The 22,775-nt window shown below is 39.4% G+C and overlaps 1 protein-coding gene across 3 annotated transcripts in view; it reads right to left on the bottom strand.

The window, feature by feature from the left end:
* The window catches only part of HNRNPR (heterogeneous nuclear ribonucleoprotein R), a 32,625-nt gene extending 19,951 nt beyond the window's left edge, over positions 1–12,674 (bottom strand). The window contains exons 1-5 of one of the 3 annotated variants that reach the window (XM_053660272.1): positions 12,538–12,674; positions 9,190–9,358; positions 6,803–6,921; positions 5,909–6,016; positions 3,864–3,977 (exon numbers count right to left, since the gene is read on the bottom strand). In XM_053660272.1, the coding sequence (XP_053516247.1) occupies positions 3,864–3,977; positions 5,909–6,016; positions 6,803–6,921; positions 9,190–9,346 (498 nt within the window). In that variant the 5' untranslated portion in view covers positions 9,347–9,358; positions 12,538–12,674. The remainder of the gene's footprint in view (positions 1–3,863; positions 3,978–5,908; positions 6,017–6,802; positions 6,922–9,189; positions 9,359–12,537) is intronic. The other 2 variants (XM_053660271.1, XM_053660273.1) reach the window with 2 other exon arrangements.
* Between the last annotated feature and the right edge of the window lie 10,101 nt (positions 12,675–22,775).

The following is a 22,775-nucleotide window of genomic DNA, read 5'->3' as shown; positions in this document are numbered from 1 at the left end:
CCATCCTTTCTTTCCTACTCAAGGACACACAGACCAGTAACAATTTTATCAATTTCCCCTTTCATATATCAATCACTTCCATCAGCACAAGTATAATTTCTCCCTTGAAATTTAAACAAAAATACGAGTATATCTTGACTGCAAATGCCTTCCAGCTATTTTCCCATTTCTCTGCTAGCCTCTATAGCAAAATTCCTCCAAAAAAACCCCAAAACAAAATTGTATCTACTTGCTATCTCAAATTCCTCATCTCCTACTTTCTCCAATGTTCTCCAAATCTGACTTTTACCACCATTCCTATCAAAGTCAACTACAATCAAATATCAATTCACAGTCCTCATCTTACTTGGAAAGTTTGATATATCATTCCTTCTGTGAAAACTTTAACTTGACTTCTGAGACATCATACTCCTGGTTTTTCTCTCATGTCACTGGCTTGCTCTTCTCAGTCCTCTTTGTTAGTTCCTCATCTCCCCAAACTCTAAACGTTGAAGGGCTCAGGTCTCGGACCTTAGACCTTTTCTCTAAGCTCCGCACAACTTTCTTGGTGACCACACCCAAACTCATGGTTTTTAAATACCACATAGATGCTTTTGTCTTCCCATATTTACAATCTCCAGCCAAAACTATCCCCTGAATTCCAAACTCCTATGATCAACTGATCACACAACAGCCAGAGTCAGAGGTCTGAAACATCTGAGATGTGTCGAGGACAGCACTACTGCTACATTTCAGTCCTGCTAATCTGCTCTTCCATACAGCCTTACTTCAGTAAATGGCACTCCATCCTCCCAGGTACTCAGGGTCAGAAGCCTTGAAGTCATCCTTAGCTCCTTTCTCTCATATCCCTACGTCCAACCCATCAATAAATATCCAGAGTCTGACCTCTTCTCACTAGCTTCCGCTATATCAACATGCATCATCATTCAATAAACATATCAACTCTAAAATCTTTTTAAGGCACAGCACTGAAAAAAACTACTGATAAAAGGTATCCTGAGATAAGAAATATACAAGAAACGATATTAACTTTGAAATACATTTTTTACTTATTTTATTTATTTCTAGAAAGAGGAAAAAGAGAGAAAGAATCATGTGCAAGAAAAAGATTGATCAGTTGCCTCTCACACAACCCCAACTGAAGTCTTGGCCCAAACCTAGGGATGTGCCCTACCAGGAACTGACCTGTGACCTTCTGCTTCGCAGGCTGGTAATAGACTGAGCCATACCAGCCAGGGCTGAAATGCATTTTTAATGTGGCTAGGCTCTCTAGCCTACTTTGGTTAAAGTATTTTTATATTTGAAAATATTTTAAAACCATTCTGGGAAGTAAATTCACCTCTATATTGTTTTATTACCATAATCCAATAGTGCTTCATAATTACATTACTCACCAACCAAATTTTCTCCCTACCCATTACAAGTACATGCAAAAGCAAACAAAGAGTACATGCAGTGGCACTATGAAAATATTTAATATATCTGACACACAACTAAGTGAGGAAGCTGAATGTCAGATTATACTACTATTTATATAACACATGTACCTGTATTTTTCGAACCAGACAAGTTTGCCTCCTGAGCATACCTGAAGTGAAAAACCTGTATTTTCAGTAATATAATTTAATGACTGAATAATCACTTTATAGAAAGGATTCATAAGAATGAGCTCATTGTACCCATTTGAATCTTAGAAGTCCAACTTACATATTTTCTAAGACAATGCAGCTTTATTTTAGAACAAACATCTACAAATCTGTGGTCAATAAGGTACCCAATATTATAAATCATTGGGGTCCATAAAGAAACAGGCCATAAATAATGATTTATATAAGAAATAAGAGGTGGCCTTGTTTCAAGATCAGTTTACCTTAGGACATTAAAAGAACTTTAAAAGTCTAAAACTAAACAGTATTCAAAACCAAATTAGCTCTGGCTGGGTGGCTAAGTGGGTTGGAGCAGCTGCCTAGTACAAAGAAAGGTTGTCAGTTCCATCCCCGGTCAGAGCACATACCTAGGTTACGGGTTTGATCTCCAGTTTCAGTGCATATGGGATGCAACCAATCAATCTTTCTCTCACATCAATGTTTCTCTGTCTCTCTCTTGCTTAGTAACAGCATCTGTTAATAAGTGCTCATTTATAGAATTTACAGTAATTTTATGCAAAGATAAAACATCATAGCTTTCATTCACGTAACTGAAGTTCTTAACATCATCAGTTTCAGGCACTGACCCTAATTTCAACTTCCTCAATTGAAGGCTTAAAATTTTTTAGCCCTGGCTGATGTGGCTCAGTGGACTGAGTGTCAGCCTGAGAACCAAGGTGTCACTGGTTTGACTCCCAGTCAGGACACATGCCTGGGTTACAGGCCAGGTCCCTAGTTGAGGGCACATGAAAGGCAACCACACACTGATACTTCTCTCCCTTTCTTTCTCCCTCCCTTTTTCCAAAAATAAATAAAGTCTTTTTAAACAAAAGAGCTCAAAGTGTTTTTTAAAAAAATTAACATCAATTTTAGAGCAAGAGGAATGGCAGGGGAGATGAGAAACATCAATTTGTTGTTCCACTTATTTATGTATTCAATGGCTGATTCTTATACGTGTCCTGACCAGGGATCAAACCCACAACTTTGGCATATAAGGACAACACTCTAACCAACTGAGTTACCCAGCAGGGCAAGAGCTAAAAAGTTTTAATGACTCCGATGAAACATAAAAGAACAAAAGCACTAGAGCTCACCACATCAAAAACGACACCAAACAAAACCAATTTATTAAATCTACTAGCCACCTAATATATTAAAAACCTATTTTCCTTGCTATACACTGGAAACTAATATAAAATACTGTCAATTGAAAAAATCTATTTTTTCTAACTTCCAAAACTTTAATTTGGTACAAGTATAGGCCAAATCTTATGAAATTTAGTTATGGGAGGAATCCAAAACTTTACACTGCAGATTTTACTTGTAACAAATTCCTCGACAAGAGTGGCTTAAGCTGGTGATCTCATATAAAGGACTTTGCTACAACAGTATCTGCTGTACGTAATAATATCTAATATATAGAAAAAAGTAACTTTGTCCTAAAGAGGCAATGCAATATAAGAGGATGATACATGTTTTACAGTCAGCATATCAACCATGTTTCTAACTACTCAAAATAGTTTCCTATTAAATTAATCAAATGCTTCCAGTGAAATCTTAAGAGTACTAGCAAACCCATTTCTTATCTATAGAAAGCAAAGATAAAATAAGTCTCCATTAATGAAACCAATCTAATGGGCTAAAAAAGTTCATATCCTTAATTATGAAATATATACAACCAATAAAATTTATAGCAGGCTGTTTTGAGAGTTTTTTTAAATTTTATTTTTAAAGAGAGGGGAGAGGGAAGGAGAAAGAGAGGGAGAAAAACATCAATGTGTGGGTTGCCTCTTGTACGTACCTACTGAGGACCTGGTTCACAACCCAGGCATATGCCCTGACCAGGAATCGAACTGGCTACCCTCTGGTTCTCAGCCTGTGTGGCATTCAATCCACTTGAGCTACACCAGCCAGGACTAAATAAATTAAATCTTTAAAATAAATAAATAAATAACCTCACCTCAAGCACCTAAAATGGTGTATTGCTTCTTGCATCGTTTTAGCAACCAGTTCCAAGAATTCTACATTCCTTTACCAAGTATTCAGCACCTATCAGTCACATGACTATCTCTGCTTACGATGCAACAAAACACAGATGGATATCCAAAAAATAGTAACTGAAACTCTAAAAAGAATCAAGTATTTTTCCTAATCACGCAATAGATAGAATAATCTACAAACTGGAAAGATTTTGGCAAACAGCCGAAGAACACTTACTTCTGTTCCAATTCCAGGTTGCGTGCCAGAGTACACACTATCTGGCGGAGGACCACCGTACTTCCTCTGTCCTGTGGTCACATCCAGAGTATAACCAGTCCTCTCAAGCAAGGCCTAAAAGTGATTACACATCTGTTTATACTTAAATATCACACACAAATCAGTATATTAATATTTGCTAAAAGGCACCCCAACCTCTTAGGCTATGTAGTTTATAATTAGGTAAAATCAATCAAAATTCACACTGGTTCCTCTCAGACATTGCTCCCACTTTATTTTACTTCTTTCCATACATTTAATGGAAACGTCGTGGTCAAATTAAGTCTCTAAAGACATACCACTTTTTTGTTATGAAAACAAAATAGAGGCAAGAATTATTCAAAATTCAACATAAGCTGATCTGAGGCTACCAATTCATACTTATGTACCACAGCTCCTCATTTTATACCTCTTCTACCTCAATTAGACCAGTTTCCTTATTTGTTCCCTTTACATACCATACTGATAGCCACCAGTGACACTTGTCAAATAAACTGTTTGCCATCATTAAAAAAATCAACAGTCCTACCTCTCATGCAGCTTTCCCTCATTTTATTTCTCACATCTTCCTACTCCTTCTATTGTACTCAAATAATTTTACCGTTTTATTTGATCCTTCTGTTTTGTACTGTTACACCACAAGCTTTTTAAGAACCAGATAATTTCTCATACAGCAGACTCAAAATATTTGGCAATTACCAAATGAAATATTTCCCAATTTCCAACTTTCTCACAAGACTATATTAGATATGAAGGGGAATTACAGGAAAAAAGATAATGTCCTTGTCCTCAAAGGTCTGTGCTCATATAAAAGGCCTAGAGAACGAAGACACAATGGGAGAAAAAGAAATGCAATCTACCTAGAAGGGGAGTCTGGCACTTCAGGTTTTTAAAATTATACAATGTCAGGGCAACAAGCTATCTTGTTTAGATACCACCAAGTTCAGTGGTTTTCAAAAACATCTTCGGAGGAACCCTGGATACCACAGTTACCTTAGACCCTCCATTCCTTTACCTTTGACTCAACTTTTAAACATAAAAATACATGCAATACATAAAATATACATTAATATGCATTTACATATTTACACATGATACCTGCATAATGTAATATACACATATTACATCTATAGCATGTATCTTATCAAGAGTAAATAGCTTTAGGAAAGTAACACAGGCCTATTCAGTGAATAGTAGTAAGTTAAAAAACATGCATACATTACATCAAAAAGAATTTTCATGAATTTAATTTGTTTTTAAATGTAAGAATGAGGTTATGCCATTTTACGCATAAGGGGAAAAGGTACAAAAGAGCTCTACATAAACTAGTTATATGGCAGAAACTATAATTTATATTTCATATCTACATAAAACTATGAACTGCAATGTTAAATAAAGTATTTCAAATTGAAAAGTGTATCACCGTAGCAAACAGCAATGTCCAGTTAACTAAGAAATTAGGCTCACTAGTCTTTCACTAAATGCCCTATATTTACCTTTCAGAGAAGTTTATCTAAATAGTAACAATAATGGTTCATAGTTACACAGTTTTTGCTACATTCCAGGCATTATTTTAAGCACTTTCTGTATCTTCTTTTAATCCTCACAACTCCTATGAGGCAGACACTACTACTACTCTCAGTTTATAAATAAACTGAGGTAAATAAAAAAACTTCAAAGAAAGCAAAGTAGTTATAAAAACACTTTTTACCAAGAGAAAAAACAAAACAAAGTGCTTGAAAATGAACCAGAGATATGACTGGATCAATTCAAAAAACTGTTGTAAGAAGCATCAATAAATGGATCTCATTGACCGCCTGAAGAACAAGGAATGAGGGAGAGTCTAAATTGGGTTTTTTCACCAAATATAGAATTAAATGTTCGCCTCCAAAATTCTTCTAATTTTCTCTAAATAATTTCATTTCTAAACACTAATTTTAAAAAGTGAAACTATAAACTCTGATTTCATTTGATTAAATTTAATTTCATTACAAGTCATGTTTTACCTTGATCTTTGCTTCATCGGGTCCCTTTGTAGACTCTTGCACCTTGCTCCCCTGTTTCTCCCTTTGCCTGTAGGTCTTCATAACTCCACATAAAAATGCACTTTTGTTCTAGAACAGGCGAGTTATTCAACGAAAAAGAATTACCAGGAATCGTTGAAGGGTCAAATACATAAATTCACAGAATTTTAACAAAACATTTACTCATGAATTTACTCAATATTTGCTGAGTGGTCACTATGTGCCAGAGAATGGAGCAAAAGCAGCAAGACAGTCTTCCATTTGTTGACTGGGCTATCTTTGCCGCATGTTCTGAACTATTTCTCCCACCTACATTACTTCCCTTCAAGACAGTAAGAAAGAATCAAATGACCCCAAAATGTGAGTAATTTAAACATGTAAAACCAGTAACAATTAGCCAACTTCGATTTTAAATTTTTTTAAAAAGCTTTTTTTACTTTTAGAAAGAGGAAAGGGAAGGAAAAAGAGAGGGAAAGAAACACCAATGTGAAAAGAGAAAAATCTATGGGTTGCCTCTCATATATGCCCTGTCCCAGGACCTAATCCACAACCCAGGTACATGTTCCATGACCAGGAATTGAACTGGTGATCTTTCACTTTACAGGATGATACTCAACCAACTGAGCCACACTGGTCAGGGATGATTTTAAGTTTTGAAAGTAACTTACTGCATACAAGGAATGGGGGAGACTTTTACTTTATACTGTGGTTCTGAAAATTCTGCCATAACAGATCTTCATTTCCCTTAAAACTAATTTTCTAAAAGAAGTAGAGGTAATCACAAACAAAAAATACCACTTCTCCACAGGAAAAAAATTATAGTAACTAATTTCAGGTCACTAGTTGTTCAAAGACATTTCTGAGTAATAGCCTTACCTGAACATGTGATAAGTCACTTTCCTTGAACTGTTGTAGTACAGATAGAGCTCCTTCTTCATTAAATTCCCTGAGAGCATCAATTGCTCTTTCATCAAGATCGACATAAGCTACCAACCCTACAAAGGAAATTGAAAAGGAGTAACATTATTGCAACAAAAGGGATAATGTACATTGTGTTACCAATGATTAATCTAGAACAGTTACATTCAGTACTATCACTAACAAACTACATTTTCACTTAACTATTTGCAACAGACAGGTATACAATTACTATATAGACAGGTCAAGAGTACAAATATGAAAATAAAAGCTAAAATGTCAATAATTATAAACATGAATTTCAATCCCCATATCCCACAAGAAAACATAAAAATCCTAACCCCATTTCTCACTCCTCAAAAGGTTTAAATCTTGGCAATTAAATCTGATGAACACGCTGTACTACAGATTAAGCATTAATATAACAACTTCTGATTCATGTTAGAGTGGTAAGAACCATGTTAGAGTGGTAAGAAATACACTGTATTTCCCAAGGATCAACCTTCAAATTATATGGACTGTTACAGTTGTTGCTAACCACACAATAGGTGGTGGGGAAAAAAGAGAGAACTATTTTTACTAACTTAATCCTTCCTGCTCTCCAAAAAGTGTCAACAGCTTTTCCTCCTTAGCACCAAAGATAATATGAAATACGTGTTTATTGAAGCATCTACTTTGCTGCAGTCAGAATGTGGAAAGGCATAATTTTAAACTTTTTTACAAATGCAAGTGCAGCTTGATCAATCAATTCTGAAAGTCGTATTTTAAGGCATTTTGTGTTCTTCTGAAGCGTCAAGCTGAGATTTAAAAGATGCGGTGGCATTTGCAACACTGTCAAGAATGGCAATTTTTTTCAAATGGCATTAAGGACTTTACTATGGACTCACAAGTAAACTATACAAAAAATATACACTGCATTCCATATATGTAGTATATTTAACTGCACACAGAACATCTACTAAGTTTAAAATATAATTACTTAAGTCTGTTAAGTGTTATATTTATCTCCATATAGTATATAAGAAATGAATTTCAGAATTGATCCTACATAAAATGGAAATATTTGGCACATTAAAACCCCCAACTCCATATGAACTAACATCAAAAGTGACTCCATTTTGGTAAAGCCAAAAGAACTTTATTCCATACAGTAAATGTAATGCCACTTGCAAAGTTACCTTTAAAAAATGCTGTCATGATTTGTTTTAAAAGCTCAAAATGAGCATGTCTAAATAACTGGAGTTTCCTTACTTGAATATTCCATACCACCACCCAAAGCCACAACTCAGGACACTTATCAATCCATTCTATCAATCCAACCCTACACTTAAACCATCAGCCTTTTATAAATAACAAAAACACTCTACAAGAGAGCATCTCTAAGCAGATCACTGCCAATTCTCTGTGGCAGAAATGTCAAAGTTCCTAAGGGCTGATTTTCAAATGGGACCATCACTTAGGAGTCATTTTTAGACATCATCTTAGTATCTGAAATTATCCTGAGTTTTTCAAATTTAAAAAAATTTAAGGACAAAATAACCAATATATGTTACTATGGTACTTAAGACACGTTTATGAAATAATTCAATTCTCTCTCCCAAAATCTGGACAGGCCCACAAAACACTGAGGAAGAAAGTTTCCATTCATGGTCCCAAAGGGGGAGGACACATTTATTTATGAACAGCACTCCCTAAGGGTAATTATATCTCTCCCTCTTTAAACTTCAAACCACTTACAACCAACCATATTAAGATGTTCAAATTTGCTTAAGCACTTAACCATGGGACTTCTAGATTTTTTTTTAAAGCAGCTGTTACAAACCAAACACTTCCATATTACTGAGAGATGTGGATTTCTGTCTAACAGAAAGTAGACAGGCACAAACTCTCAAGGAGTCTAACATTTATTATCATTTCAGATGATACAGTCTAACCAGTCCTCTTATTATGCCACCTAATCAGATCTAAGCTGATTTAACAATCACTTTAAGAAGCTAAAAGTAGAAAAGTAAAAGAAAAATGATGACTGATTTAGATTAAGGAAAAAAGTAAAATTTGGTATGCTGAAACATACATTTTAATTGGTGGTAAACCTAATGCAAATTGATGTACTATTCTGAAACAACTAAGACTGCATATTCAACACTAAGAAGGCTTCAAAATAATGAGAAAAGAATATCAAAGTCAAACCCAATATGCCTTCAATGAAGGGAAAGTAACAAACATTCAGCTCTACATAGATCAGAAACAATAAGTATTATTTAACCTTAAAAAATCTATAAAATTTATAGTGGTTTGCGCCCTCACTTTCATAACCAGTCAGAAACAAGAAATGCATATTATACCTGTCTGAAATATTTCATCAAGTCTTTCTGCCACCTTCTGTGGGAGGCCTGCCTCTATCAGTGTCTTGTAGTGTTCTGTGTGAGTTACACTGGAAGTATCCATTGGTTCTTCCTCTTCTTTTAACTGTACCGCATTACCATTCACCTGATTAGCCATTTTATTATGCTGCTGGAAAAAATTCAGGAGCTATATTACATTAAGCCAAAAATAACTAGTTTGTAGGACAATGCATGATTTAGCTGAACTAATTTGTATACATGCTGCTAATAACCTCTAGCATTATTTTATGCCTTTTGTGATGTATCTGACCTAAAATTGCAGTAACAATCCTGTAAAACCATAAAAAATGTACATGGAAGCATTAGATCTTTAAGGAACTTCATGTACACTAGGTCAAATAAAGGCTTGAATTTACTTAAGGTAGAATTGCTGATTAACAAAAGTAGCTGTTGTGTCCTGATGAGTATATCAAACAAATCACCAGAAAATCCTAAAAAGTCCTTCAGCACTCAATTCTTATACAATTTTTAAAAGTTCGGTTTAAAAACATAATGAACACCCACAGTCCACTTAACCAAGGTTTAAGAACATTCAAATCTTCCTAACTCTGCTTCAAATCCAAGATCAGTGAGAAATAAATGTCCTGTTGTCTCCAGTTTAACACACTGGTGGTTTAGGTTTTCTTCGCCTCACACAAAACAAAAAAATCAAAACTTGACATTATTTTTTGTTCTAAAATTATTTTGCTATTCCCATTCACAGATTTAAAAGAAAAAATGACTAAGTTTAAAAGTTAAAAAGGTTGTCTTAAGTTCACATAAAATAAAAAGTGAGCTAGAGTTGAGGTTGCTTCATTTTAAAAAAATGAGTACATACTGAATTTTTCACATCAGTAAAATAAAGCTGGAAAAAAAACCAAACAGTAAAAAATGGACACCTAACTTCTTCCAAATAGTTTCAGCAAATATTAATTAGGATTAACTTAGATCAGCTGTCTCAGATTAACCTAATCATTTTACAAAATCATTTTGTATGTTCAACCTGTATGTATAATATTGAAATGAACCAACTCCCTGAACAGATTAAATAGTAAAACCATACAAGGCCAGTCTCTATCCTTCCTCAAAAGACAGAATTAAAGTGCATTTGTCTGTGGTGAAATTACAATGTAATGAAGACAATAAGCAACAGAATAAAGACATTGCAACGAATACTGAAATAAAGGACATGAAGGTGATCAAGAAAAGCCTACTTTCTTGATGAAACTCAAGATACCTAGCCACCCATAAAGAAAATACAAGTTTCCTAAAAAGCACTAAAACCCATAAGATAACCACACTTCCAGACTGCTTATCAAACACTGTGCAAATGCACCAGGAGCAGTTTTCTGACTTAAAACAACTTCTTTTCATTTCGAAGTCCACTAATATTTAGTTGAAGTTAATGGAGAAAAACTGAGAGGAAGGAGATAACAGAGTAGGAACAGAGGAAAATGCAGAAAAGATTACTCTGAAATGAGATAGTATCATGACTTCTTAGAATTACAAATCATTAAGACTTGATAGTCCACTAATGTGTCTACAGACACAGACTGCAGTTAAACTCTGGATTGATAAATGTTTTCAAGGCAAGCCTTAATTCTGATGAACTGGAAATTTGTTTAAATCTTTTGATTAACATTCGTAACTGGCACACTTTTGATCAAAAAAACTACTTACAGTGAATATGTTTACTGATTAGTACAACCTATTTGTATAAAGATGCATCCTAAGTCCAAAGTCTCCTAACACAGAGATCTGTTTTCCCAAGCTCCCACCACCCCAAAATACGACCAAATAAGATCATCAGAAGTCGAAAGTTGTCAGTATCACAAGACCCTTTCAGTATTGCAGCTGGAAATAACTATTAGTCACAGAAAGAAAGCAAATTTTTAACAGAAAAGTTCAATGAACATCTGTCAAGGTGGTATGTTTTTTAAAGTATGTGTAAAGCAAAATGACAAGTTGCATATTAAGAACAAGATAGAAATATTCATGACTATTTTATTGCAAAGGCTCTTTGCAAGTTGATTTGGATACTGAATTTTTTTAATTGTAAATTTTAACCAAAAAATGTAAAAGAATTAAATCCTAGAAAAACAAAACGTTCAGATCAAGGAAAAATGTCTCTTCAAGCCAAATACAATGTGCTCATTTAAAAAAAAAGAAAAGACTTTTAGGTCACATGAGACTTAAAACTCGTGTCAATTCAACACAATGCCACACAGCCAAACCATATTTCTGATGCAGCAAATATACTAATATGACTGGAGTCATTCGATCTAAGCATTTTTGCAAAAAGTAGAAATTTCATTAAGATTTAAAAGGGCTGCTGGGAGATTTGGAAGTCAGAGTAGCCCCTTCCTGACTGTTTCTAAACATCTCTATGCAAATTATTCACATTAAGAGACAAGTTGTAAAAAAAACCAACGACATGAAAACTAACGGTTATCTCAAGGTTTAAGAGTGTCAAGCCCTTATCCTACGACTGACTCATGAAACATAAATTCAGCCTCTTCAGGACAGCGAAAAACTCAAACAGGCAGTGTGAAAGGATGGGACCTTTCAAGAACCCCGTGGCTGTAAGTTTTTTAAATGCTAATAATACGCTCACTACCATATTTGTTTTTAAGTCGCCTTTCCGGGTTAGTGCGCCTAAGACATTCTTAGAATTATGTGTCTCGGGCGCTGCTTGAAGCCTAAGTTTCATGGCCTCTAGTAGTCATTTTTTCCTTCAAATCTCGGCTCGCAGCATGCAAAATGGGGGAGGGAGGCTTTCCAAACACGTCGGCCCTTCGTCTCCTGCCCCCCACAAAAGTTTTCTCCCGGCTCAAATAACCCGGGGTTTACATCCCGCCCTCTGCCCACCCCACCCCCTCACGCCAGACCCGACCATCAGCACATCCCACTCGAGGCTACGCCAGCTGAGACGGGAAGCGAGGCGGCTCAGACAGGGAGAAGCGATGGGGCCGCGGGCGCCTTAGGCCGCCGGCTGGGGCCGGCCGCGTGGAGCAGCGGACGGAGGCGGGAAAAGCACTGCCAACCGCTACAGGCCGCGGGGAGAGCGCCCGGCGGACCTCACCGCGGACCGGGGAGGGGGTAAATGAGTAAGGGCGAGGAGGCGCCTCGGCGAGGACAGGCCCTCTATAGTGCTGCTGGACGAAGCAGCAGCCGCCCCCAGCCCATCCCCACCCCCACCCGCACCCCGGGACCTCGATGAGAAAACGAACTGGGGACCAGGCGCAGAGCGCGGGTCGGGTGGAATCGGGGCTCCCGGCCCCTCCCCCCACGGGCCTGGGCGAGACTCACCAGGGAAGAGCAGGGGCCGGTGGCCAGGCCCGTGAGAATCAGCGCGAGGCGCTTTGAAAACGACTAGAAATGGCGCGCGCGCCACCCCCTCCCCCCGTCATGGACAGAGATGCGATCCCGGCAGCACGCGGGGTTTCCCGGAACTGCTTCCAGGGACTTGGAGCGGCCAGGCAATCACTTCGCGCAAAGGCCTGAGAGGCAGCTTGTGCGACCAATGGGAGCAAGAAAAGCCGTACCACGCTAAACAACCGGGAGCCAATCGAGAAAGCCACCGGTTGAGCCAATGAGGGAACTCAGCGCCGCTGGCTGTGGTGCCTCCGGGGCGGGGGCAGGAACACAAAGGGGTCTATGGTGAAGCCCGGGGTGAAGGCGAGTCAGCGGGGCACCGAGTCCTTGGGGGGCTAAGGCTCCTCCCTTCTTGCCCGCGGCGAACGCGAGGTCGGAAAGCTAGGCCTCGCGCCGCGTGGCCACCTCCGGAACCCCGCCCCCTACGGTCCGCGCGGACCCCGCTCCGCCGCGGCCTTCCCACCCCCTAGCTGATGCCGCAGCGTCCCGAATTCCCCTTAGAGGCGCCGCCGCCGCCGGCGTTCGCCCCAGGCACGCCCACCGCCAGGCGGTGGGGCCTCCCTCTCGGTCACGTCTGGACTCTAGTTAGAACACGATTTTGGGATGACTGGGCTCGTCTTTAGAGTTGAAAAATCGTCCCTAGGAACGATTGGAACACCGCCCCTCCGACTCAGGCTCCCTTCCACTTATCGTTAGGAGCGTCTCGGAATGTGAGAGAAATCACTCAAATGGGAACACTCAAAAGCTATGTGACACAAATGATAGCGCAGGGACTTTTTTTTCCCACAGGGTTTGGAGACACAGTATTTACAGCGTAGGGCAGATACATACATTGATGAAGCCTTTTCCATGCTGGGAAAGGGGCTTATTCCCCACGGAGACTAATTTCGCATTATCTCTACACCTGTTTCTCACCTTGTACCCGTCCCTCACTAGTGGTGTTCCCTGTCCTCGCCTCAGTCCCAACCCATTTCATCCCACGGCCCTCCAATCTCACTACGGCACAGCCGTCCTTCCCAACCGCCACCCCAACGTCCCACCCTCCAGAGCCCGCCCCTCGAGGGAGTGGAGAAGGTCCAGCAATGGTCTGCAGCATTTCCAGCTGCACTCGGGCAACGCTGAAATTTCTCAGACCCTACCAACCAAAAATTATTGAACATCTAGGTGCCAGTACCGAACTAGATGTCTCGGTGGATCCAAGTTTTGCATTATGAAGTGTGAAAGTTACACAAATGATGGGATCTTTAAGTAAAAATAATATAAAATGATGAATATAAATTTAAGAACAGTCTAGGAGGGATGTGGTAACAGGGAGAGACCCAGAAGCTTAAAATGTATTAGCCTCTAGCTCAAGGGTTCTTAAGCTATTTGGTGCCACTTGACCAAGTCTAGTAAAAGGTATGAATCTCTTCTAGGTTTTAAAATAAAATATATAGCCCTGGAGAAGCTGCTAAGTTGGTTGGAACGTACTCCTGTACACCAGAAAATGTTGGGGTTCATTCCTCGTCAGGGCACATACCTGGATTTCAGGTTCCATCCCCAGTGGGAGCGCATATGGGAGGCAACCATCTACGTCTCTCTCCCTCAACCACGTTTCTCTCTCTATATATATCTCCCTCCCACCTCCGTCCCCCTAATGCTTTCTCTAAAAATCAATGAACATGTCCTCCTGTAAGAATTAAAAAATAGTAACAGCCCTGGCTAGTGTGGCTTGGTTGGTCGCAGCTCCTCCCCTAATCGTAAAGGCCCCAGTTCTATTCCCAAAAGGTACATAACTTAGATTTCAGGTTGAGTACCTGGTGGGGGTATGCACTGGAGGGACCCATGGATGTTTTTCTTTCACATCTATGTCGGTCTGTCTGTCTGTCTCTCTCTCTCTCTCTCTCTCTCTCTCTCCTTCTCGGCAAGGATTAAAAACAACATAATAAAAAAATTTTAAATAAATACATAGCATTATAGGAGACTTTATATTGAAATACAATTAGAAAATATATACTTTAAACAAATTTGTGATATAGTATTCTTATTGTTTTTCTTTATTAACGCATGAAATGTCAAGATCTTGCAGTGGGTCAAATAACAAGTTGCTTTGAAATTTTAAAGCAACTAGAATATATATCAATAAATCTATAATAATTAAAACGTAATATGAAAATGTCTGGGATTACTATTGACGGTGAAAGGTACTACTGATTCTACTGTGGTTTGTTGTCTACATTCACAACGGGGAAAATGCTGAATTTCAATTGGACATTAGTGAAAATAAAGATGTTATTTTTCCAAGAGACTCTTTTGAGTGTTGGGAGCCAGCCAGCAACTGTCCCTTGACAAGGTCGGGATGGTTGAGATACATCTGCAAGGTAGAGGCAACTGTGGCTGGATTGCCTGTCTATCTCTCCTTACATGTTTGTTTGGGTGAACAAAAGGTGGTGGAATTGTTAGACACTTGTATTTCAGGCTCATTGATTTGCATAATTCCAATGAAGTTGTACAAAATAATTTCTTGACCAGAGAACAAAATCCCCTCTAATGAAATACATTTGTCTAAAAGTTGTTAAGAGTAACAGCCCCTCCTTTACCTTGAATAGGAATATATATCAATTAGACAGGCAAAGAAATAACAAAAGCTGGCTAGTTATTACAAACTAAACACATAGAAATAGTTACTAAAGAGTCAGAGTTTATACTACACAGAGAAACATTTTAGACAGAAAAGGATAGGTAGCTAAGTTAGACATCACAAAAGCCTTATAATAAATTTCCTATTACCTCTACTCAATCTAGCATATCCTTTTGCCCCATGACAAATTCTGAGAAACTTTAATATACAATAAGACATTCAAATTCTGTACATACAGCTATTTCTAATTATCTGATTTATAGCTCTCCTGGTCAAAATAATCTGTTTATTATAACTGAATCTATGGGAACTTTCATATTTGTCCTGGTTACCTTTGTATTAATTTTTTCTGCTTAACTGATCATGCTATACTGCAAATGTTAATCACTACCTAAAATGAAAATATAAAAACCTGCTTGTGCTTGCAATAAACAGAACAGAGCTTCACTGTCCTTTGAGGTGTGTTGTTGCCTGTTACCCATCGCCAATGCCTTACCCACCTTTCGGGAATCCCTGGACCCTGCTGCGGCTGGTCCACAGCATTTGAGGACATTGGCCACAAGGATAAGAACCCCTTGGACTGGATACTGTAATTGAAGTGATTCTATCACCCAACATTTTCTGGGACAATGTTTCAAGTATTTGGCCTTCATGAGCGTATGCCACCATCTCAGACCGTACATCTTGATTTCTTTATTTGGAAAATGTGGGCATCTGAGCTTTGCTCTTCCCCCCAAAATTAAAAATTGTATGTGTGTATGTATTCGCAGATTCAATATTTCACAAATATTTATTGCATACCCTCCACATACAAATCACTGTGTTAGGGAATATAAATGAATGAAACCCAGTCTCTGTCCTTAAAGAGCTTATGTTTGAGCAGACAAGGCAGGCCACATATACAAATGAATATTATGAAAAGATGAGTTTTTAAGAAGAGCTCCAGGCCTGACTGGTGTGACTCCGTGGGTTGGGGACTGTACTGCAGACAAAAAGGTGGCCAGTTGATTCCTGGTGACGGCACGTGCCTGGGTTTCAGGCCAGGTCCCTGGTTGGGGGCCTGGGAGAAGCAACTGACCAGTGTTTCTCTCACACATTGGTGATTCTCTCCCTCTCTTTCTCCCTCCCTTCTCTTCTCTCTAAAAATAAGTAAAATCTTTTATTAAAAAAATGATAAGAAGAGCCATGGCTGGATTGAATGCAGGTCTGCAAACCAAAGGGTTGCTGGTTCGATTCCCAGTCAGGACACATGCCTGGGTTTTAGGCCAGGTCCCCAGTAGGGGCCGAGTGAGAGGCAACCACACATTGATGTTCCTCTCTCTCTAAAAATAAATAAGTAAAATCTTTTTTTACATGTATAAGAAGAACTCCAGCTATACCCCTAATCTTTTGAAATTACATAATACAGTGCAGCCGGGCCATTCCACAGTGCTTCCCTGCCACACACCAAATTTTTTTATCTGAGTTGGTATGTCAGTGAACATGCTTTTGCTTCTTAAAACAATTATAGGGCATTCGAATGTTCAAATTGAAGGTCTGACTCCTACTAGTTACAACCCGAAGTTAACAGAAGTTGTTTTAAGTTATTGAACTTTCTTACCGAGTCCTCAGATGAATCTCCATTGTGCTCGTCCCCTCCATAACTTCAGTCTGTTCCTCTGACTCCAAACGCGATAACATCTATCCGGCCTCTCCCAGGTGCCTTCACTTGCCACTAAGGAGGATAAGCCACCCAGCCACAGTTTGAAGGCACAAATAGGGAAAATGAAAAAAAGAAAACACTGTAGAAAGGAAGAAAGAGGAGAGAGAAATGGAAAATGGGGAAATATCACGTGTAGCATGTTAGCAGAAAGGGCATCAAAAACCTACCCCTGTTGACATTAGGTGCCAAGAGTCCTCTACTCAGTTTTACTTGAAAACTTCAGTCCCACCTTGAATCATTCCAATTGTCAAATAGAATGATTTATTTTCTTCATCAAAACATAATAATTTTTATTATTTTAAGGTATTTTCCAAAATGGTGGCACTCCAGTTGAGGGTGACCGGAACTGAAGGCTGTCTTTCATTTTTTTCTAAAGGTGCCATATGGCTGACTTTGCAATAGCTTGTAGTCGACTTACCTCAAGGCCTTATGGGCTTTGGCCTGCATGGTTCAGTTGGCCAGAGCATAATCCTGCAGACTGGAAGGTCACTGGTTCGATTCCCGGCCAGGGCACATACTCAGGTTGCAGGTTTGATCCTGGGCCAGGGTACATGTGACAAGGCAACCAGTGTTTCTTCCTCTCTTTCTCCCTCTCTCCCACTCAAAGCAATGACAACTGTTCTCAGGCGAGGAATAAAAAATAAAAACCTTATTAAATCACTGCTTTATTGCCATTTTTATAGCATTTTTTTTCTTTTGAAGGCTATCATTGGGCTAGCTTGTTGAATTCCCTTCTAATTCTCAAATTCATCAAAGCTGTTTTTTAATCCTTACCTGAGGATATGTTTTATTGACTTTAGAGAGAGAAGAAGGAGGAGAGAGAGAAATCTCAGTGTGAGACAGAAACGTTGATTTGTTGCTTCTCATACACGGTCTGACTGGGGATCAAACCTGCAACCTAGCTATGTGCCTTGACTGCCCAGAACAGAACCTGCAAACTTTTGGTGTACTGGATGACCCTCCGACCACTACCAGCTGAGCCGCCGGGCCTGGGCATCAAAGCTGTCTGAATGGGAAGAAAGTGTATTTCCATCTTAGTGTTACAATGTTTTAAACAATAATCACTACCATTTATTGAGCTCCTACTGTGTGTCAATTGTATTATATATACTGTTGCTGATCCTTACATGAACCTTAAAGATTAGTAATCTATTATCCCATTTTATTGAGGAAACAAGGCTCAGAGAGGCTAAAACATTTGCTCAAAGCCACACAGCTGAACTAAGGTTCAAATTGAAGTCTGTGTGACTCCAAAGCTACTTCACTGAGTTAGTTTTCAGTTTAAAGTCTCAGCACTGGCAAGTTATTTACTTGTAAAGGTAGATATTTTTACTAGTCAAAAAATCATCATAGTCAGCCCTGGCTGGTATGGCCCAGGGGATTGAGCACCAGCCTGGGAACCAAAGGGTCGCAGGTTCAGTTCCCAGTCTAGGGCACATGTCTGGGTTGTGGGCCAGGTCCCCAGTAGTGAGTGCACAAGAGGCAACCACACATTGATGTTTCTCTCCCTCTCTTTCTCCTTCCCTTCCCCTCTCTAAAAAAAAAAGTAAATAAATAAGTCTTTTAAAAAATAATCATAGTCAACCTGATGATTAAGGGTCCAAAGCAAACTATAAGATGAGAATATTCCCTTATGTGGCCTGCAAAGTGGTTTCTCAGTGAAATTTGAACTTGTTCTGAGAAATGACAGTATCTAAGAACAAAATGATGGCTTCACAAGATATCTCAGCATTACGGAGCAACAGTCCTTGGTGTAGGTTTATTAGAAAAGAAAATGTCTCAAAGATTTACTTATATGGACTTCAAAATACTATTGGGTTGGCCAAAAAGTACATTTAGTTTTTTTCTGTAAAATAAAAGACAATTTTTAATTTTCACCAATAACTTTATTGATTTGGATAGTTAGAATATGCCGGCTGTCTCCCACTGTTGGCTTCTAGTGGGCAGAGGCCAGGAGCACTGCTAAACATCTTCTAATGTGTAAGACAGCCTCACAGCAAAGAATTATTTGGCCAAAATGTCAAACGCACAAGAAAGTTCACCACTTTTGAAACATTTGATCAGTTACAGTACCTTCTCCACACACTGCACGAATCTTTGTTTTTCAGTTGCGTTTTTACCTTCCTTGAAATAATAAAGCATCATATGCCCAAAATGCTGCAGATCTTCTTTCATCTTCAATATTAAAATGGCTGCACCCTGGCTGGTGTAGCTCAGCAGACTGAGCACGGGCCTGTGAATCAGGGGTCGCCAGTCCGATTCCCAGTCAGGGCACATGCCTGGGTTGCAGGCCAGGTCCCCAGTAGGGGGCGTGTAAGAGGCAACCACACATTGATGTTTCTCTCCCACTCTTTCTCCTTCCCTTCCCCTCTCTCTAAAAATAAATAAATAAAATATTTTAAAAAATAAAATAAAATGGCTGGACAAAAATTCAACCAATTTTGATACTTTTTTTATTTTTTATTTTTTCGACAAGTATTTTTTAAATGCACACCGAGATGAGAGCTGTCACAGTACAATTTAACAAAATTGTTTTGAATGAAGTTAAAGACAACTAAGCGCTACTAGAGCCATCGTATGGGAAAAACAAATGACCTTTGTGGCCAACCCAAAACTTAATTAACACTTGTTAAGGACTTACCATGTTATCTTATTTAATGCTCACAATAATATATGAGGCACAGCACCAAAAGGTAACATTTTCCTCTTGCAAATGAAGAAACTAAGCCCCAAGTCAGACTCAAGCTTTGGTATAATTCCAAATCCCAATCTCTTTATCTTTATGCTGCACAGCCAGAAGAGAAGAGTCAAAACCAATAACATTAGACATTCCTCTTCTAAGCCGTCATATTTGCAAAACTGATATTGGTACTCTCTTTTGAAATTCTTTTTGCCCTTTTTTTTTTCCCATGAGTTCTCTGTTCTCCTTGAGTTCTGTGAAGGGAATATGGGGAAAGTAAAAAAAAGAGATAGCAAAGTGAGCTCTCCTTTTCCGATTTTCCAAGCCCCCAATCAAAATCAAGAAAGCAAGAATCAACTTTCAAGTCCAACTAGGATTGTTAAATTCAATTTAAGAAAGATGAATTCTTGGTCCAGTGGAAGAATTGAACATAACATTTCTTCCTTGGCAACAGTGGGGCTTGGTGACTCACCAGTAGGACCTTGGCATGCCTACCCACAGACACTGAATTCTGCAGCCTTATTTATTTATTTATCTACCATTTACGTTCTATTTATTTTTTAAAAGATTTTATTTATTTATCTTTAGAGGGAAGAGAAGGAGAGAAGGGGAGAAACATCAATGTATGGTTGCCTCTTGTGAGTCCCCTGTTGGGAACTGGCCTGCAACCCAGAATGTGCCCGGACTGGGAATCAAATCAGAGACCCTTTGGTTCGCCGGCCCGCGCTCAATCCACTGAGCTACACCAGCCAGGGCTCTATCATTTATGTTTTAGAGAGAGGGTAAGAGAGGGAGAGACAGTGGGAGAGAAATACTGATCAGTGACCTTTTGCACACCTCCAACTGGGGACCTGGCCTGCAACCCAGGCTTGTGCCCTAGACAGGGAATCAAACCTGTGACCTTTTGGTTCGCAGGTCGGCACTCAAGCCACACCAGCCAGGGCTGAACCCTGCAGCCATTTAAAGAGATGGGCATAGGCAGTAGCAGCTGTGGCCTGAATTCCAGAAATCAAATTCTGGGAGACTGTTGAATATAGCATCTGGTCCATTGAGTGCTGATTATTTTAAGGCTTGCTTCTAGGCAGGAAGAAGAGCTACATGCTGAAAATCATTTATGGAAGTGTTACTGTAAACTTTTAACCAAAACCAAGTGGGATTCTAGAGTAAGTATTATTACCCACATTCAAATATACAAGTTAAATACACTGTTATACAAATAAGATTTAATAGGGGTTGTGAGCTCTGCTCCCTCAGTCATAACTTATGTTTTGTTTTTTAAATGCAATAAAACAGCCCTGACCAGTGTGGCTCAGTTGGTTGGGTGTCATTCTGCAAAGCGAAAGGCCGTGGGTTTGATTCCTGGCCAGCGCCCATGCCTGGGTTGCAGGTTCGATCTCCAGTTGGGACGTGTATGAAAAGCAACCAATTGATGTTTCTCTCCCTCCGTTTCTCCTTTCCTTCCCTTCTCTCCAAAAATAAATAAATAAAATATTTTTAAATGCTATAAAACAGTAAGAATTGATTATAAACAGACTATGTGTATATAACTAAATTCTCATTACCCTTATGTTAAAATTTCCATTACAAGGAGGGGAGGTGCTCTAATTAATAACAATAATACCATATACTTACATGGTTTTTCCATTTATAAAGAGTTTCAAATACAACATCTCACATCTTGGCTACATTTGGGCATCTTGAAGCGTGCCCTGCCCTTGGCCCTGTGACTCCCCTCTCCTGATTCTTTCCTCGGTTCTGTAATACATCCTCCTAGGTCCTCTCCTCTTCCCAGTGTTATCTGCTGTGTTCCCAGGATGCCGTCCTTGACATTGCTCTCATGCTCTATCGGCGCCACCCATTCACCTGCGTGGTTTTCCCTATTACCATCTTCGGCTATTCCCATTTCTTTACCTGCAGCCCCATCCTGGGTCCTGAGCTCTGGACTCATATTTCCAACGGCCTGCTTGGTATATGAATATATGTTTGGACATAGTGGATTCTTCAGACTCAACAACAAGTCTCTAAAGATGCTTTTTATCTCCCATCATTTGCCCCGTTCCTCAGTGAGCTCCACCCACACCGACCAACTGATGGTTTCCCCTCCAGGATGCCAGCCACTGCCTCGCCACTCTTACATTTGCTCCTCAGTAAATTAGCCACTTAGAACACTTTCCCCCCAATATCCTGATGACTTTCAGAATCAGGTCACTGATTCTGCTCTCAGGTCACTTCTTTGGAGAGGCTTTTCTTGACCCTTCTAAGTAACAGCTCCCTTCCCTTACTTACTTCTCTTGTACATGTTATTATCTGACATTATACTCTGTCTTTGTCTATGGCCCGTCTCCCCCACCAGAATGTTAGTTCAACAAGGATAGAGCCTTCATCTCATTCAGTTTTATACTTACATTGAGCACATTAACTGGTGCCCAATGAATTTTTGTTACATGATTGAATCAGCTTGTAATCTTTATACACATCCTACACTCCTCCTTTTTGTGAGTTCTGGTTCCATTCATGGCATACTTGGCCATCCAATAAATCACTCACCTCAGAAATCTGCATTTCACAGGTTCTGACTCATCCTAAATCATTCATGGAAATGTTTGATAGTTATACCTGGAGCCAGGACTGGAGCAAGAACACAAATGAGGCTCGCCCCTTCTTTTCCTATTCTGGCTGTCCCATCACTGGAGGGCTCTCATGTCCACAGGGGGCTACTCAACCAGCAAGCCCAAGCTCTGTCCATTCTCCCAGACTAGGCCCAGGTGTATGCACAGACAGCTTGGTCTACCCGCAAGAGAACAAAGCTGGGGAAGAGGTTCGTTTATGGGATGTTTAAGCAAAGAACTCCAAGGCCCTGGACACTTGAGTATGTGAGCTAGAAGGGGACCAGGCGGTGTGAGCTCTGATCCCCTTGGCCCCGTGGGGAAAAGTGCAACAGAAGGAGGGTCAGGTCCAAGGCTTTTAAAGAGCAGGGCTCAGGGTGGAGGCCTCATTACTGCTGCCTAATGGCCATACTATCTGGGCTAAGACCCAAACTCCAAAAATGTAGGTGTAACTACACAAGCATGAAGTTCAGAGAGCATCTTCTTCCCTGCCTTTTCTAAAAACCAAAGATGTAAGTTCTTTAAGAGCTATCAGTGTAGAGATTTAGAAAAGGAAAAATTGGG

This window comes from Artibeus jamaicensis, unplaced genomic scaffold (assembly GCF_021234435.1).
Source record: "Artibeus jamaicensis isolate MK-2021 breed Jamaican fruit bat unplaced genomic scaffold, CSHL_Jam_final scaffold_847, whole genome shotgun sequence".
NCBI classification, from domain to species: Eukaryota; Metazoa; Chordata; class Mammalia; order Chiroptera; family Phyllostomidae; genus Artibeus; species Artibeus jamaicensis.
Note: the sequence above shows the minus strand (reverse complement) of the source record. Positions and strands in the feature narration are given on the sequence as shown.